The sequence below is a fragment of the Pteronotus mesoamericanus genome, unplaced genomic scaffold (assembly GCF_021234165.1).
Source record: "Pteronotus mesoamericanus isolate MK-2021 breed Mesoamerican mustached bat unplaced genomic scaffold, CSHL_Meso_final scaffold_54, whole genome shotgun sequence".
NCBI classification, from domain to species: Eukaryota; Metazoa; Chordata; class Mammalia; order Chiroptera; family Mormoopidae; genus Pteronotus; species Pteronotus mesoamericanus.
The window spans coordinates 36726895-36742035 of NW_026555321.1; the positions used below are offsets into that span (position 1 = coordinate 36726895).

General features: G+C 58.2%; 1 protein-coding gene across 1 annotated transcript; it reads right to left on the reverse strand.

Moving 5' to 3' along the window:
* Window positions 1-4870: 4870 nt before the first annotated feature.
* SEMA3G (semaphorin 3G) lies at window positions 4871-14009 on the reverse strand. Its single transcript, XM_054595775.1, has 16 exons — window positions 13895-14009; window positions 12070-12230; window positions 11890-11952; window positions 11548-11667; window positions 11187-11277; window positions 10951-11067; window positions 10563-10708; window positions 10238-10352; window positions 10073-10142; window positions 9632-9776; window positions 9105-9336; window positions 8920-9011; window positions 8195-8236; window positions 7222-7450; window positions 6796-6935; window positions 4871-5449 (listed from the first exon to the last, which is right to left on the reverse strand). Exons 1-16 carry the CDS (start codon window positions 14007-14009, stop codon window positions 5009-5011), a joined length of 2319 nt encoding a protein of 772 aa, XP_054451750.1. The 3' UTR covers window positions 4871-5008.
* Between the last annotated feature and the right edge of the window lie 1132 nt (window positions 14010-15141).

Here is a 15141-nt window from a genome sequence, read left to right on the forward strand (position 1 = left end):
ATCCCAGTGAAACATACCTCATTGGTATAGATTAGGGTACACTTTAGTCATCTCCCTCCCTAGGGGGAAGAAGTCAAGATTGGTCGGTCACCTGAGTCCCCTCATCAGCAGAGTCCTAAGTACAAGCTACTGACTGGCTGCTGGTGGCCTGGTGTGAGGATGAGGACAGGCATCCTTTAAGAGGCTCCCTCCCTGGAGACTGCAGTGTTTCCCATCCTCAGTGGAAAATGATTTTTTTCCAAGGCTGCATTGGAGAACCAGGAGTTTCCTTAATGAAAATCCAACATGGAAAGTGAAAGGCTTCCTTAGAACATAGTCTCTAAGGGACAGGGGCCCAGCAGTGGTACCCATGGCAAAGGTGGCAGGGGCTGGGCAGTAGGAAGTGGGCAAGGGCCACAGCAGCCCATTGCCTCCTCATCTGTGCCCCAGGGGTGTGGGTGAGTCCGGAAGAGGAGCCAGGGTGGGGGTCCAACAATCCCTGAGCTCCTTATCAGGAATTGTATCCAAACCTAGCCCCACCCATTCATTCTCTGTCCGTACCAGGGCCAAGTCTCAGAAAACCCTGGGGATTTGATCTTAGTGTGCGTTGAACTTTCTCCTTGCAGAAGCCCCTGCAAACCAGGACTTGGGTAAGGCTGGGGTGGATCCTTAACTCAGTTGGAAATTGGAGTGTTTCCTAGTTCTAAGAGGGAGATTTGGCTGGCTGAAGAAACTTCAATTTGCTGGGCTAGCAGAAGCATGCAAGCAAGTTTTCCAGGGTCCACCCAGCTTTCCCTCTATCTGGGGCCTCTGTCTTCCGGAAAGGATAGCCTGGCGGGGGAGGCCAGGCTCCCCCTGGCTGCTGCCTGCCCACTCTTCCAACTGGGAGATTCTTGGTGTGTCTGGACCTGAGGGGCTTAGCTGAGTGAAAGAGAAGCACAGAAGCCATTGAGAAAAAGGGCTGCTTTCCTCCCTTATCCTGCCTTCTCCATGACCCCTGCCTTTCCTTAGAAACTAGTCTGTGGACTGCAGGACAGTCACAGGCTTGGGGTGAATCCTAGCCCCCCACAGAGGACCATGCCAGACACAGGGGGAGCAGGAAGTGAGCTGGGAGCAGGTTGGGTGTGGAGGCCCGAGGATCAGCAGCCTGGCAGCCTGACCCTGAGGTGGCAGGTCCTGTTCTGGTGTTGGCCCTGGGAAACCAAGATGTGGCTATTTCATCTGGGAAGTCAGGCCCTCTGAAGTTTACAGGCTTAGAAGGCAGGGGTTAGCAATATCACAGGTTAAGGGAAAGAATCTCATCAGCAGTTTCCCAAAGTATATTCTTCAAAACATTAGAAACGTGAGACGGTAACTGCTCCAGGGGAAAAAAGGGATCAGGGACCACATGTTTTGGAGAATTGTGTAGCACACAGTAGGCATGCAAATTAAAAAGAGATCATCCTGGGCTTCTCAAGGATTTCATAGGGCAAGCAAACAGGCAGTGCACAGCTCCATGGGGGCTAAGGAGGCAGAAGGCCCTGGATTTACTTGACCATTTTTGTGGGATAATTGTTCCACGGGACACCATTTTGAAAAACACTTGACTAGTGCCTTTAACAAAGACCTTTCCAGCTCTAAATGTGTTTGGGAAATCATAAAACAGAGACCCAAAGACCAGGGGAAGTATGAGACTTAGAGGAAAAAGCTGGCAGAGGAAGATAGAGCGAAATCCCTGAGGCAGGAAATAGGGCTTAAGATGGGAGGAGGGAGGAGGATGGGGTCAGGAAGAGGTGCATGTACCCAAGGGGCCTTCAAGGCATGGGTGGCAGTGACGGAGGGAGCAGAGGCACTGTGTGCCCCAGGGAGAGCCATGTGTGGGGGCGGAAGGGGGCTGGGGAAGTCTCACTCGCACAGCCCTGCCAGCCCAGGACTGTGCCACGAGGGCGCCCTGATGATGCTCGTGAGTTGGTGGTGATGAGAGCTTGGGGTGGTGCAACCGAGCTGCAGTTTTAATCAGGTCTGGGTGTTTGTGCAGAAACTAGGGGACAAATCTAGGGGCCCCAGGCTGCAAGATGGGACCGATGACTGACCTATGAAGCTCCCCCGAGTCTATCACATGGATTGGGGGGCCCATCCAAGCAAGAGGCTAGTCTCTCGGCCAAGGTAGGGCAATGTCCATCCCCACCTTTTCTCACCTCCCTCCATCACCAGTGGAGTCTGCTCTTTGAGCAGCAGCACACTGTCACAAAGGAGTGGGAGCCTTCTACGGCACACACAGTAGGCCAGACTATTGGGGCTTCCCCTCCTGCCCAGAAACTGCAGCCCCCACAGCACAGCCTGGCCCCCCAGGCAAGAGCACAGTGACCTTAATAAATGTTGGTATGTGAGTTGGGATGAAGACAGGCACGAGGCCAAGTGTTGCTGTCACAAATGTCAAGTGTTACTGTGAAAAAGAAGCAGAGCTGCCTACATGCCCGGCTGCCCTTTGCCAGCATTTTTTTTTTTTTTCTGGCTCAAGATCTTCCTGAAGTTCCAAGAAGGTCAGTCTCAGAAGCCCAAAGGGCAGGATTTTCCTAATTTAATAAGCAATCTCAGCTTCATAGACAAATACCCTCTGTCTCCTTCCTTCCCTTGATGCCCACCCTCCCTTCTAGAAAATACTACCTAGGGAGGCCTTCTCCCTCATGGAATGGATGGGAAAGGCTCCCCATTTCCACTTCACACACATGGTATCAGTCGATTTAGTACAGAAATACACAGATACAATAACATAATTATGTGATGTAAATATTAACTTCATCCCCTTCCCTGTAGGTTCTGTGTGGTAGACCACTGTACTATCCTCACTAGAGCTCAGGGGTGGTCGTGACAAAATAACAATAGTAATTAGAGGAAGTATATTCTGAAGACAGAGAAACCACAAAGTCCATCTCAATATGAATACAAAAATAGAATTCACACATAGAGGCATTTCCAGGAGTTATAACACATAGTACCATGGGGGTTGGGAGTTGGTAGAATCTGTCCATAATTTTCCAAGTGAGGGCATTTGTTGTTCAGGATTTCGAGCTCCTCCTTCCGTCTTTCAGAGTAGCTTCCCCCAGAGGACCCTACCTGGAGCCAGCCACGCCTGGGTCCAGACTACAGACCACTGAGGGCCTGATTGTTTCTTCCTGGCTTCCCCGGGCAGAGGGGCGGAGCCGGCTGCAGCTTTGACATCATTCCTGGGGCTCTGCGCCCTCTCCTTCCCGTCCTCCATAACCTCTGTCTGCCCTTCTCCTCTCCACCAGCTCCCCTGCCCACAGTCCTCCTCTGCTCTGCTTTTACCTGCTAACAGCCCAGCCACAGCAACCGAGGCCAAGGCTTCCCAAAGCGTTGTCAGGTTCATCTCAATGCTTCTCGTTCACTGATTGTGTGAAGGGTGGAAGGAGGGCCTGTTTCAGATTCCAGCTGGGGGTTAAGGGGTAGGCATGGCTAGAATCCAAGGCAGATACAGTTTGGGTTTGAGTTCAATGGGACAGGAAGCCCTGTCTTGCTTTTTATCGATTTTTCCCTCCTTTATTCATCTTGGTTTTTTAACGGAAGGAATCTTGAACCTGATGCCCCTGTCTCCCTCCTGTTGGTTTTGTGCGTCACTAACGTGTTCACAAGGCAGGCCAGGAACAACTTTTCATTTAGTCCTCCTCCTCCTCCCCTGCTGTGCTCCCCAGCTCAAAAAGACATTGCTGCTGATGGCAAAACACCTCCCTAAGTGCGCAGACAGAATGCCTCCGCCCGGACCACCTGAGCCTCAGACCCAAGAACCAGCAGGACCTAGAGCTCTTAGCAGCTTTTTCCTCTTAAAAGAAAAAAAAAAAAAGCTTCATAAATGAACCATCCACAACCAACCCTTATTTAGCAGAAACCAAAGATTCTGGGGTGGAACACATCTGGCTTTCCTGGTGGCTTCTGAGCTAATGGATGCCATCTTGAGTCCTTAAGCATGCCTGCTCCCGGGTCCCTTGGCCCATCCTCGGGTCTCCCAGCCTCTCCCCATCTCAAAAGGCTCTCAATCCTCTGTGTCCCCAGGGGTAGCCCTATCCCGCCCCTCCCTGGTCCTGCCCACCAGCTGCAGCTTGCTCTCAGAACTGCCACATTCCCACCCTCCCAAGCCGTGGGCGTGCTTGCGTTGCTCTGGGAAAGACAACCCACTCCTCCCCAGCTCCCCTCTCCCCATCTCTAGTCCCCAGAGATGGAGATGACCTTCTTCTAGACCCCATCCTCACCATGCCCATCAGCATGGAGACCCTGATGGTGGGGAGGGGGGTATACTATCAGGAGGGGTAGGCATCCCAGGGAACGTGGCCTGGCAGCTCCGGGGCCTAGGGAAGGCAAGTCGGGCTGTGAGGCCCTGGGTTTATGAAGCAGGGCCTGAGGCCCAGCTCGCCCACAGCTTCCAGGGAGCTCTAGCAGTTTATGCTTCAGGGAAGGGGCAGTGCGCAGCAGCAGGTTACCACCAAGATACCAGGGCACGAAGTAGGGGGTGCGGGGTCTACCTTCTCAGCACTTGCTCTCTCCCCCCGCAGCTCCGTCAGTGTAGGTCTTCTCAACCAGTGCTAGCGAGCTCAGGAGTAACGTCCACCCTCCTCTGGCTGGCTAAGGGCCCCCTGCCACTACCTCCTCAGAGGCAACTGCAAGCCCACTCTAAGGGCCATTCAGAATGGCCATTGTTCTGCAGCTGGGAAAGAACCACCCAGTCCTCTTGCCTCTGGGCACAGCCGGAAACATGCTCTGGGGCCACCTCTGAGAACACATAGCAGGCTCACTGGGATTGCCAGAGAGTGCTGGCTCCATCTGGAACTAAGAGCAGAAAGGTGCAAGGAACAGGCACAGGGTCCCTCCGTCAGGCCCCCAGCCTTTCCTGTAGTGGCCTCGTAGGGGTGTAGGGGCAGAGACTCCCATCTCTAAGGGGTGATCAAGCCTGCTGGCCCCCTCTGCCCTAATTGGGTGGGTGGGAGACACTAGGAGCTGATACTGGGCCCATCCCAACCACCCCCTCCTTTGCCTACTATGTGGCCTCCACCTCCCGGGGTGTCCGATTTCGCTCCGCCTGCACCTGGTTTTTCACCTTCTTGCCCAGCTCCAGCCCTGCCCAGCTCTTGCCCTTGGCCTGTTTGCCCCGGCTCCGAGAGGAGCACCACATGCGTTCACAGTACTCATCCACCCGGGGCAAGTTGGCAAAGCCGATGAGCTGCAGGATGTCCTTGTACCAGGCCTTGGGCGAAGTGGAGGCCAGGCTTCCCCGGGCAGGGGGCTCCTCTGGCCTCTGCTCCCTGTGGAGCAGGCTCTTGAGCTGTGCGGCCACAATCACCTCCAGAGCCAGGCGGGCCACAGTCTGGGAGAAGCCGTGCTCCAGCGTAGTGCAGGTGTAGGTGCCCTCATCGAGGCGGCTGAGCCTGCGAAACAGCAGCCCCTGCTCCGTTTGCAGGATTCGTTCATCTGTCTTCACCTGCTGGGTACCAGGAGGGCATGAGGGGCACGTGGAGCAAGGCACACATCATCAACTTCTCTGCACCCTGCTTTTCCAAATGTGTCATCTCAGGGCCCGGTACTTGGGCACTTCCCTTGCCCATCTCCCCTTCCCGGAAAGGGACCAGCAGCTTGGTAGGCTCAGACTCCTTGAGACTAAGCTAACTGCAGGCAGGGCTTCACCTTCCCATCACCCAGGACGTGGCCTGCGAAGGCGGCTTTTCAAAAATTTGACTGGTTTCTTTTCAACGCCCTGGGACACCTGTCTGGGCTTGGTGGGGGGCGGGCCTGGCACACATTCCCAATGAACCGAGAGGGTAAGAGGATATGTATGGGCTTTTACTCAGGAGGGTCTGTAACCCCAGCCCCAAGATTAGAATTCCCCTCACTCGACATGGTCTGCATTGTGCACTTTCCCCACAGCCCGGGGCCCCTCGCCCCACCCAGGGGCGGGCTAAGTGCACATCACAGTGTGGAAGGTAAGATTGCTCTTCTGACTCTGGCCCAGTCGCACTATCTGGACTTTAGTCTACATGTCCGTCCTCTGAAGCTGGCCTGCTTGGGCAGTGAGTTCTGTGTAATTTCATCTCATCGCTTCCCCTGTCCCTGGCCCCAGAGGGAGGCTCTCAGTGCCTAGCCCAACAGCTGGCCCAAAGCTGGCCTCCTCCAGTTCCCAAGCAGGAAGGAGAGCCCCTCCTGTAATCTACCCACTCCCTCCCCTCCCCTGCCTGTGGGAGCTCTTGTGAATGGTTTCTCACCCTGCCCCACCCACGCCGCCCATCCTCGGGCTCCAGACAGAAGCCACCTCTGGGGTTGACAGAACTTTCCAGATGGGGTAGGAAGGCCTGGGCAAACAGCTGGACTCCAGGGAGGAAGTGTAAGGCCAGGCAGCGAGGGGTTGGGAGGTGATGGCCAGTGACGAGGGACATAAGCCCGAGGTAGAGGAGGACCAAGAACCCCTGCGGGGAAGATCCCTTCAAAGATGAGCCATCTGTGTAAGCATGGGGGGCTTCCTGACCAACCTAGACCCCGTTCCTCCCCTTCCATCTCTGCGACCCAACTCTCAGAGCTCAGCTCACTCCCTTGGGCGTTGGTGGGATCCCTGTCACGGGAGGAGTTCCAGGCACATCTGGCCAGGACATTCCTAGGTGACAGGAGCGGGGTACCTCCTTGCAGGCACCTCAGGGGCCTAATACACAGTTTTCTTCCGTTGAACTTGGCAGGTTCTCCTCAGAGCCCCTTTCTAGGACTTAGGACTTGGGGTTCAGGGAGGGATGTGACCTAAGACCTAAGGGCAAGTACAAACTAGAGGCAGGGTCCACTCACCTGGTCAGGCCCCTGGTCCCCCGGCCTCTGCAGGAACCAGCGCACGGTTGCCTGGGGAGACTTGGGCAGACACTCCAGGAAGGTGCTGTTGTGCTCTGTGCCATAGACTATAGTGGTCCCCACAATTCCTGCAGCCTCCTCTGGAGGGGGGCAGAGGTGGGCTCAGCTCAGGAACTATGTATGGGACCCCTGACTCCCAGTCCAGGAGCCCCCACCAGTGTTATAGGGACCATTAATCCCCAAGCTAGTCCCTCTGTCCAAAGACCCTACACCTATATATTGACCAAAGCCACAGAGATAGGGAAACTGAGGACAAGTTTACAACAGGACCAGTCTGAGGCCTCACTTCGCAGGGGTTAAGCCCAGGCCACGGGGTGAATCGGAACCCTGCGAGGGCCCAGCTGGCACCCAATGGCTGCCACTCACCTTCCTGGCTCTGGCCCAGGCACTGCAGGGCAGGGTTGCCATGACGGATGTCCTGCCGGCGGAACCGGCGCTTGCTGGTGCCAGGCCGGTAGCGGGTACAGGAAGCGCCGTCCCAGGCACAGTATGGGTCCCGGGCCAGGCAGCACTCTGCACAGGCACTGCCGTAAGTCTCACACCGGTGCAGCTGCAGCCGGGCCACGCCCAGCCTCGAGCCCACGTACAGCATTTGCTGGAGAGGGACCCAAGTAGAGCCCACAGTGAGCCTGGGCTTCCCCAGAAGCCGCTAGGCACTCGGCCTCCTTGGGTTTTCTGAGATCCCTGCATTTTTAAGCAGTCTTCCAGAACCTCTTGGGTGCATTCACAGAAACAGAACGTTTATCACCCACACTCTGTATACCAGGTCCTGTGTTAGGACATGTGGGACATGGAGCAGACCTCGGGCCTTTTCTCTAAGAGGCTCGGGCTCACCCCAGGCTCACCCTGCTTCTGACCTTTGCCCTCCACCCCAAGGCCTTTATCCTGACTTGCCTCTGACCTTAGAAGTGCACTCTGCTTTAAGCAATCCCAGTACCAAAGTCGGAATTTACCCAAAGACGAACGGGCAGATAAACTTGGGAAGATGGTATTTGCTACTTGCAAATGGACATAGCAAGCCTCTAAGTAGTGGCTCCCTTGTTTGATTTTAAATCTGGATTTTGTTTTCCAGCACTTTTTTGCCTCCCCTGAGGAACAGGCCTGTCGTGGAGCTCCCTGTATCTGAACACAGCCTCACTCACTCAGGGCCTCCCACTGCCCACTGGTTTCATGCATGGGAATCTCAGCCCCCAGAAGCACTCTCAGCCCTCTGTGCAGGGCCTCATCAGGCAGCCCGGCGCCTGCTGCAGGGGCTTTCCAGCAGACGCAGGCAGTGCCCAGGAGGCTTCGAGCCAGGGCAGGGAGGAAGCAGGCAAGAGGAGGGGTGAAGTGGCTTTACCCTTTTGACAGAGATCTCCATCTCAGTGATGGCTGTTGGCACCTGGGGAAGGCACAGGGTGTCAGGAGAAGGGCGTCAGAAAGCTCTCCACCGCACCCTCTGCTTTCAGCCCCCTTTAGCCCCCAGGTGGGGGCCGCCTAGCTCCCAGCCTGGGTCAGTGCAACTACGGCTGGACAATCTTTCCCAGAGGTCAGGTTACAAGAAGGTCCCCTTACCCTGGCTGGCCTCCAAGCAGGAAGCTTGGCTAGAAGCACAAATCTCCCGCGTCCCCCCCACACAGCCCTGTTCCCCAGCAGTGAAGCAGCTGTCTCAAATCACCCACCCCACACTGGAAGGCGTGACAGTCCCCCAGACACACCACTTGCCTGATTCTATAGAGGGGCCAAGGGGACCCCTTGGGCGCTTGGGCTCTCAGCCACCCCCTCACAGTGAGTTGTGCCTATCAGGGCTTTGTCAAGGGGATGCTCACCTTGGTCCTCCCTCCCTCCCTGGGTCCCCCGAGCTTTCAGCTCACGCGCTGCATCTGCAGGCCCGTCACTCATTCAGAAGCATCAGCGAGCCCCCTGCAGCGGGGAGTGCCCCCACTTCATCCCCCACTGGCTGGAAGTCCAGTAAAGACAGGCCCATCTCCCTCCTGGGCTTTGCTCCTGCTTCCGCACAGGCAGGGCTAGACCCAGGGATGGAGCTTTAAAGGACCCCTCCCATCGGCCCCCCTCCTCGCTTACCTTAAACACCTGGAGCTCCTCCAGAACCACCTCCTCAGGCTCAGCCGAGTCCCCAGACTGGAGGGCCATGACCTTGAGCACTGAACCTGAGTCTGAGGCAGGGAAGAAGGCGTCAGTGGGAGAGGACGGGCAGCCTGGAGGCCAGCACACCTCCCCGGTCCAGGCAGCTTCCTCAGCCCACCCACCAGTCCCCAGGAAGATGACATCATAGGTCCCGTCCTCTGCCTCCACGCGGTCCACCACGATCTGGCGCAGCTGCTGGGCCATGTGGGTTTTGACGAGGACAGGGCGGCCCTGTCGAGGCCGCACAGGCCGAAACATGAGTGGGTGGGCTCGGGCAAACTGCAGCACCTCATCCGGGTAGTCCTTGGTGCTGCCGAAGGGTCGTCCAGGCTGCGCAGTCATCTTGCTGGGGCACTGCGGCGGGGGCAAAGGGAGCACCTGGAGTCCTGGGACCACACATCCCCCGCCCCAGCCTGTTTCCACGCCCCACTGTCGGGGCACGCCACCCTCGGAGGGACTGCTCTCGCTGTGTGAGAGGCTCCTGAACGGGGCCAGGGCTCAGTGTGATGCCACTCCTCGCCCTGACCCCGTCCCTCTGGAGCCCTAGCTCAGAGCTGCTATGGAGCTGCAGGCAGACACAGTGACGTCCCAACACAGAGCACGCCTGTCATCTGCTTGACCATCTTCCCTGGCCTGGCCAGATACTCACCACGCCCGGGCGGGGAAAGGGCACCTTGCCCCCATAGGGCCCCCACTGGTGCTGGGGACCATCTTGGTGGGCAAAGGGCCCCTTGAAGACCTCCCAGATGTCCTCCATGTGATACAAACAGACTGCAAAGCCCTGGAACACAGCACTGCAGAGGGCAGACAGGGACAGTCAGGCCAGGATGGCCTTCATAGGTGGGGAGGGGACAGTCTAGCTCCCTGGGCAGGGCCGAGGGCGACAGTGCCTGCATTCAGCAGAAATTGAAAAACAAGGACACCCAGGCAACAGTAAAGGGAGACAGAAAATACAGCCACAGAGTCACCAAATCAGGGACAGACACAGGGACCCATGGCAAGGCTGGGGTAGGAAGGCAGAGGCTCAGCAGAGGAGACGGGGTGCAGAGGCCTGGCCTGGGTCAGGGGAAGGGGAGGCCAGCGTGCCCACCTGACCGTGCTGAAAAGCGCGTACACCTCGAGGTTCTTCCCTGCCTTGGGCCACAGCAGGAACACGTCCTCTGGGAGACAGAAGGCCACTTCCAATGTCCCCCACTCACTGGCCCTGAGCCCTCCCCTCTTCCGCTCCCAGGCCTGCCCCCGGCCGCGCCCTTACCCAGCTGGTCAAAGTGGGTCTCAGCCCCACCCGGGCCAGGTACCGAGCAGACCAGCCTGGCCTTGAGAAAAGTGCTCCATTTGTTCACCAGCACCCTCTGGCCGCCAGCGTCATTCTGTAAGTTGGGGGGTCAGGGTCAGCCTTGAGTCCCAGAGGACAGATGGGCCCCTCCTCCCGATCCTCCACCCTCACTCTTTGGCGGAGAGGCATGGACATTGGCTTCACACCCTCACCTCGGTTTCCCTACCGCTGAGGGTGGGGACAGGCTGGGGAAGAAGAGCACAAGCAGGACTGAAGCCCCTCACTGCCCCTTCCCAGCTCTCACCACGCAGACACGGCCCACGCGGCTGACAGTGACATGGCCTGGGCCACCATCTGGTGAGGGGACAGTCTCCGAGAAGAAGAAGTACACCTTGTCATCATTCTGGTCAGAGTTGTCAGCAATCCGGGCAGCCATCACAAACCGGGGGTCTGGGGAGGGGGCGCGGAGATGGGATGAAGCTGGTCGGGGAGCCTTACAGGGGAGGACAGGTGGCTGAACACAATGGGGAGAGAAGGAGGTACAGGAACCCCCACTGGAGGCTGGAGTCCCAGGGGGTGGCGCGGAAATGGGCTGCTCCTCCTGTCTCCAATCCAGCATCAGCTCGCCTGCCTCCTGCCAATGCTAGGGCAGACCCCAGCCAGGCTTGCCCTCAGCAGGCTCCTGGACTCACCGTGCAGGAGGCTCTGGTCAGAGGCAGAACGCAAGGCCGGCCGGAGACCCCCGCTCCGGAAGATCATGGCCTCGCGCCCCAGGAAGTCAGCAGTGAGGCCGGTATACAGCTCTCCACCTGGGGTAGAGCGGAGGCAGAGTTAGGGGAGGTGGGAGGGCCCAGCCGCCATCCTTTCCCAATGGCATCAGCTGACTCCCACCCTCCCTGTGCCCCCCCCAAACCTGGGCATCACCCACCTACATAGGTGCTGGCGAAAGGACGGCTGGGCTCATGAGGGCACCGCCCCCGCCCACTTTCAACACTGCGGGGCTCCAGGTGGAGCACATGCTGGGGGAGAAGGAAGGAGGGGTGTCACCTGGGAAAGTAATGCCAGCACCCCCCACCCAGGCAGTGGCCATTGCGTGCAGCTGGATACTGGGGGTGGGTGACGGCACCCTTGATTCAGGGCCATGCCAATGGGGTAAACTCTCTGGCACAAAGGCGCCTTTCAGGTCCCTGAGACCTCTGCCCTGACCCAGGCTCAATGGGGAGTGTTCAAGCAGCCTGGGGCAAATGTCTCTGCTTCCCAGCCCATTTTGGGGCCCACCCCAGGCTCACCTCCCCACGATGTCCAACCGCAATGAGGGTGCAGGTGGGATGGAAGGCCCCAGTGCCACATGCCAGCAGGTGGGTTCGGTTGTGAGGTTGCAGCACCCGCACAAAGTTGGCACATTCCATCTAGTGGGGAGAGGGGTAGGGGCCGCGGGGCCGCTCACCATCTCCTCAGATCCCCAGGCTCAGCCCTGCCAGGCTGGTCAGCTCTGGGGGTCTAAGGTGACATTCTTCATGGACCTTCAAGAGCCCTCCGTATCTGTTTTGCATGATCTCAGTTCAGGGAGCCGGAGTGGCCAGCCATAGGCTATTCTGGGGTGTCGGTCAGGGTTGGGGACAAGCACTCACCAAAGGATCTCTTCCCTTCCGAATGCACTCCTCCCTCTGTCCTGGCTGCGGCGGCCACAGGACCTGAAACACAGCCTGGCTGACTCTTGACCTCACATCCTCAGTTTCCCCATCCAGCCCCCACCCAGAGTTGCCCAGCTCTCAGACAGACAGACCCTCTCCGCAGTCATCCCAGCTCACCTCCCTGGGGTCTACCCATGCCTGGTCCAGCTGCAGAGAGTAGATGGCATCGCGACCCCCCAAAAAGAGGCGGTCTCGGTATTCATCCAGGTACATAGCCTGAAGGTCCAGGGAGCCCCGGGGTCCCAGAAAGATGGCAGAGCGGTTGGCAGACAGGAGGTCTACAAGGGAGCAAGGGAGGGGTCAGAGCCCTCTCAGCCAAGGTGTGGAAGTAGAGGGTCCCAGCTGTGCATTCACCCCACACACACATCTGGAAAATGTTTCCATCCATAGGGCTGCTGAAGGGCTTCTGGGAAATGGCTCCCAGGGGGGCGTGTGGGACAGGGGGCTCTGAGCCCCCACCCAGACCAACCCACCTGGGGGGCAATTCCTATCCTCCATTCCTTAACCCTTTATCTTTCAGTTCCCTTCTCCTCCCCAGGGGACCGTCTGTGTTCTACGCAATCCCCAGGGAAGATGGCTCTCCTAGCAGGACTCATGGCAGCAAAGTGGAGGAGGGGAGGGCGAGCCTGAGCAGCGTGCAAGTGGACAGGCAGGGGAGGATGTTTCCTGCAGAGGGAACACCTGGAAAAGGCCTGGGTATGGAAGAGGCTGGGCATGGCCAGGCCAAGCTCCGGGCTCTAGTCCAACGATGTGGCTAAAGAAGACTTTCTCCTTTACAGACCTGCCCACCCAGGCCCTGGGGATGGAGGGTGGCTGTCTGGGGATGCTGGTTGTAGGAGTCAGGATCCTGAAATAAACCCCTGGCATTAGGCTAGGGAGCTGGAGGTGATGGGTGGGTAAGGGGGCAGACAGCAAGGTGGGTGGGCCAAGTATCCCGTGCCTGCCCAAGGGCTCATCCACGGCCCGGCACCGGCTCTATCCCCAAATTCACCAACGGTCTCTTCCAGGAAGCCCCCTGTGGCTGACAATACTTTGGAAGGGATTTGCCTTATTTAGGCTTTTTCTTACAGCCTGACTTCCCTCCAAAACCAGAGCTTCAAGGGCAGGACTGCATTCTCTGCCCTGGATCCCATTTTCAGACTCTCCAGAGTGGAGCCCTATCTCCCTCCTCATACTCTCCAGAGCCTGGGTCTCCCCGCTTACACTGGGGTTCCCGGGGAAAGGCGATCACTCCTCTGGCTTCCCTGAGAAGAATCTGCGGAGAGCCTGTGTCTCAGGGACCTTTTCCTGTGTACTGTCTCTACTGATTCAGAGGAGGCCTGTGCCAGCTGCAGCACAACACATCAGGTTAGCTCTACAGAGGAACTCCAGGGCTGGGATGGAGAGGGAGGAGTAAGGCCAGCACTGGGAAGTGGGCTGCAAAGAGGCAGGTGGGTGGTAGGGGGAGGCTTGGGGACAGGGTGAGGGCCCTATTGCAGGGTGAGGAGGGGAGGGGCAAGATCCTGCTCCTCCACTGTCTGGTCTGGGCGAGGAGCCCTCACTGAGTACAGACAAGTCCTTCAGACATGCCCCATCTGCCCATCCCCGACTCTCTGCTCATCTCTACAGAGGTCACTCAGGGTCTCCATTGGTCTTTCTCCTTTTCTCAACAAATCCTCAGGTTTTCCTCTTAGTGTCTCTGTCTCTGCCACCTCCACCCTGGCCATGCCTCCGGGAGCTGTCCCTTGCCTTCTCCTCAGTGCCCGCCTCTGGCAGTAGCCAGAGGAACACCGTCCGGAGGGAGTGGCGGAAATATCCTTCCCACGGGCTGTGCAGGGAATGACTGCATCCCTCCAGCCGGCAAAACAGACGGCCCGGGGTGGCTGGATCCCCACAGCTGACGGTGCTGCAGGACCCCAGATTCCCGCGGACACGCAAACGAACAGGGCACACGGGTCCGTACCTCGGTAGGAGAGCCGCAGGCGGGGCACGCTGGGGCCGGGGCCGGAACTGGGACTGCTCCCGCGGAGCAGGAAGCCCCCCAAAAGGCAGCAGATGGCCCAGGCCGAGGGGGTCATGCTGGGGGACTGAGGGCACCACGCTGCCCGAGGAGCCACCCTCTGGTCCCACCGCTGGTTGCAGTTTGCTCTCCCGCCGACAGTTCTGCCACTTATAAGGCAGTGGCTCCGCCCCGTCCAGAGCCTGGAAGACGGAGGAGGAGGGACGGGCCGAGCAGTGCTTTGCACCTGCACTGACTCCCTCCATCCCGACTGGCCTGTTGACGCCTCTGTCTGATTGGCTGGTCCCCCGGTTCCCCGCTGGGGAGGCTCTTTCCCAGCTGGGGTGTGGGTAGTTTACACACAAATGACCACAAACCCGTCTCTAGGCTCTAGCAAAATGTCAAGGGGGAGATAACCTGGAAGAGAGGTCAGGAGTCAGAGATCAGAGGTTAGAGGGCTGGGTGAGGGTCTGGTTGGGCTCTCCTTTGCTCTCTCCCCCTCCAGTGCCTGTGACTGAGACACCCCCGCCAAACACACACACAGACAAACTGACTCTAGGCCCCCTGTCTCTGATATCAGCAAGGTCCAGCCCCTTCAGCCTTGGCGGGGCTCCCCAGCTTCCCTGCACGGTGTGTCTGTGTGCCTGGGTGCCTGGGGTGGGAGGAGGGCACGGGAGGGGCCGGTCATTCCAGCTGAAGGAGCTCCAAGTTCTGGATGGAAGCTTGAGGTTTGCCACACTTCACAGATCTGGGATGTGTAAGAGATGAATGTCTGGCCTCCAGGCCCCATCCTGACTCACTGGGCCGGGGACCCTCCCACGGTCCTGCCTCTCTCAGCCATCCAGTCCTTTCCAGAGACCCAGGGCCCGGTGTGTCACTCAGGGGGCGGTGAGTTCTTTCCAGAACCTCCCCGTGCTCCATAGGCCCTAGACATAGGAACCCTCCAGAGCGAGGGTGAAGTGAGACTGCTCACATCCCCATTCCCTCTGCCCTGAGCTCAGATCCAGGGGACAAGAAAGCCACAGAAAGGGACATGGAGGAGATGAGACTGAGGGGCCGAACCAAGGCAAGTGAGGGGACTATCGCACGCCTCCTGTCCTGCCGTAGTTCTTGTCCCTGTGCCCCCGCAGCTGCCGCTCCACTTCATTCCAGACCCCTACACTCCGAACCTGAGGCTCTGAGAGCAAAGAATTTTTCAACCTTGAGCCACA

What these genes read in the sequence shown, in the direction of transcription:
- SEMA3G (XM_054595775.1), bottom strand. Translation starts at nt 14,009, where the DNA reads ATGACCCCCTCGGCCTGGGCCATCTGCTGCCTTTTGGGGGGCTTCCTG. An exon ending in GCGTGGGCCGTGTCTGCGTG is followed by an intron (nt 10,353 to 10,562) that starts GTGAGAGCTGGG and finishes CCCAACTTACAG; the next exon opens with AATGACGCTGGCGGCCAGAG. An exon ending in GACCCACTTTGACCAGCTGG is followed by an intron (nt 10,143 to 10,237) that starts GTAAGGGCGCGG and finishes TCTGTCTCCCAG; the next exon opens with AGGACGTGTTCCTGCTGTGG.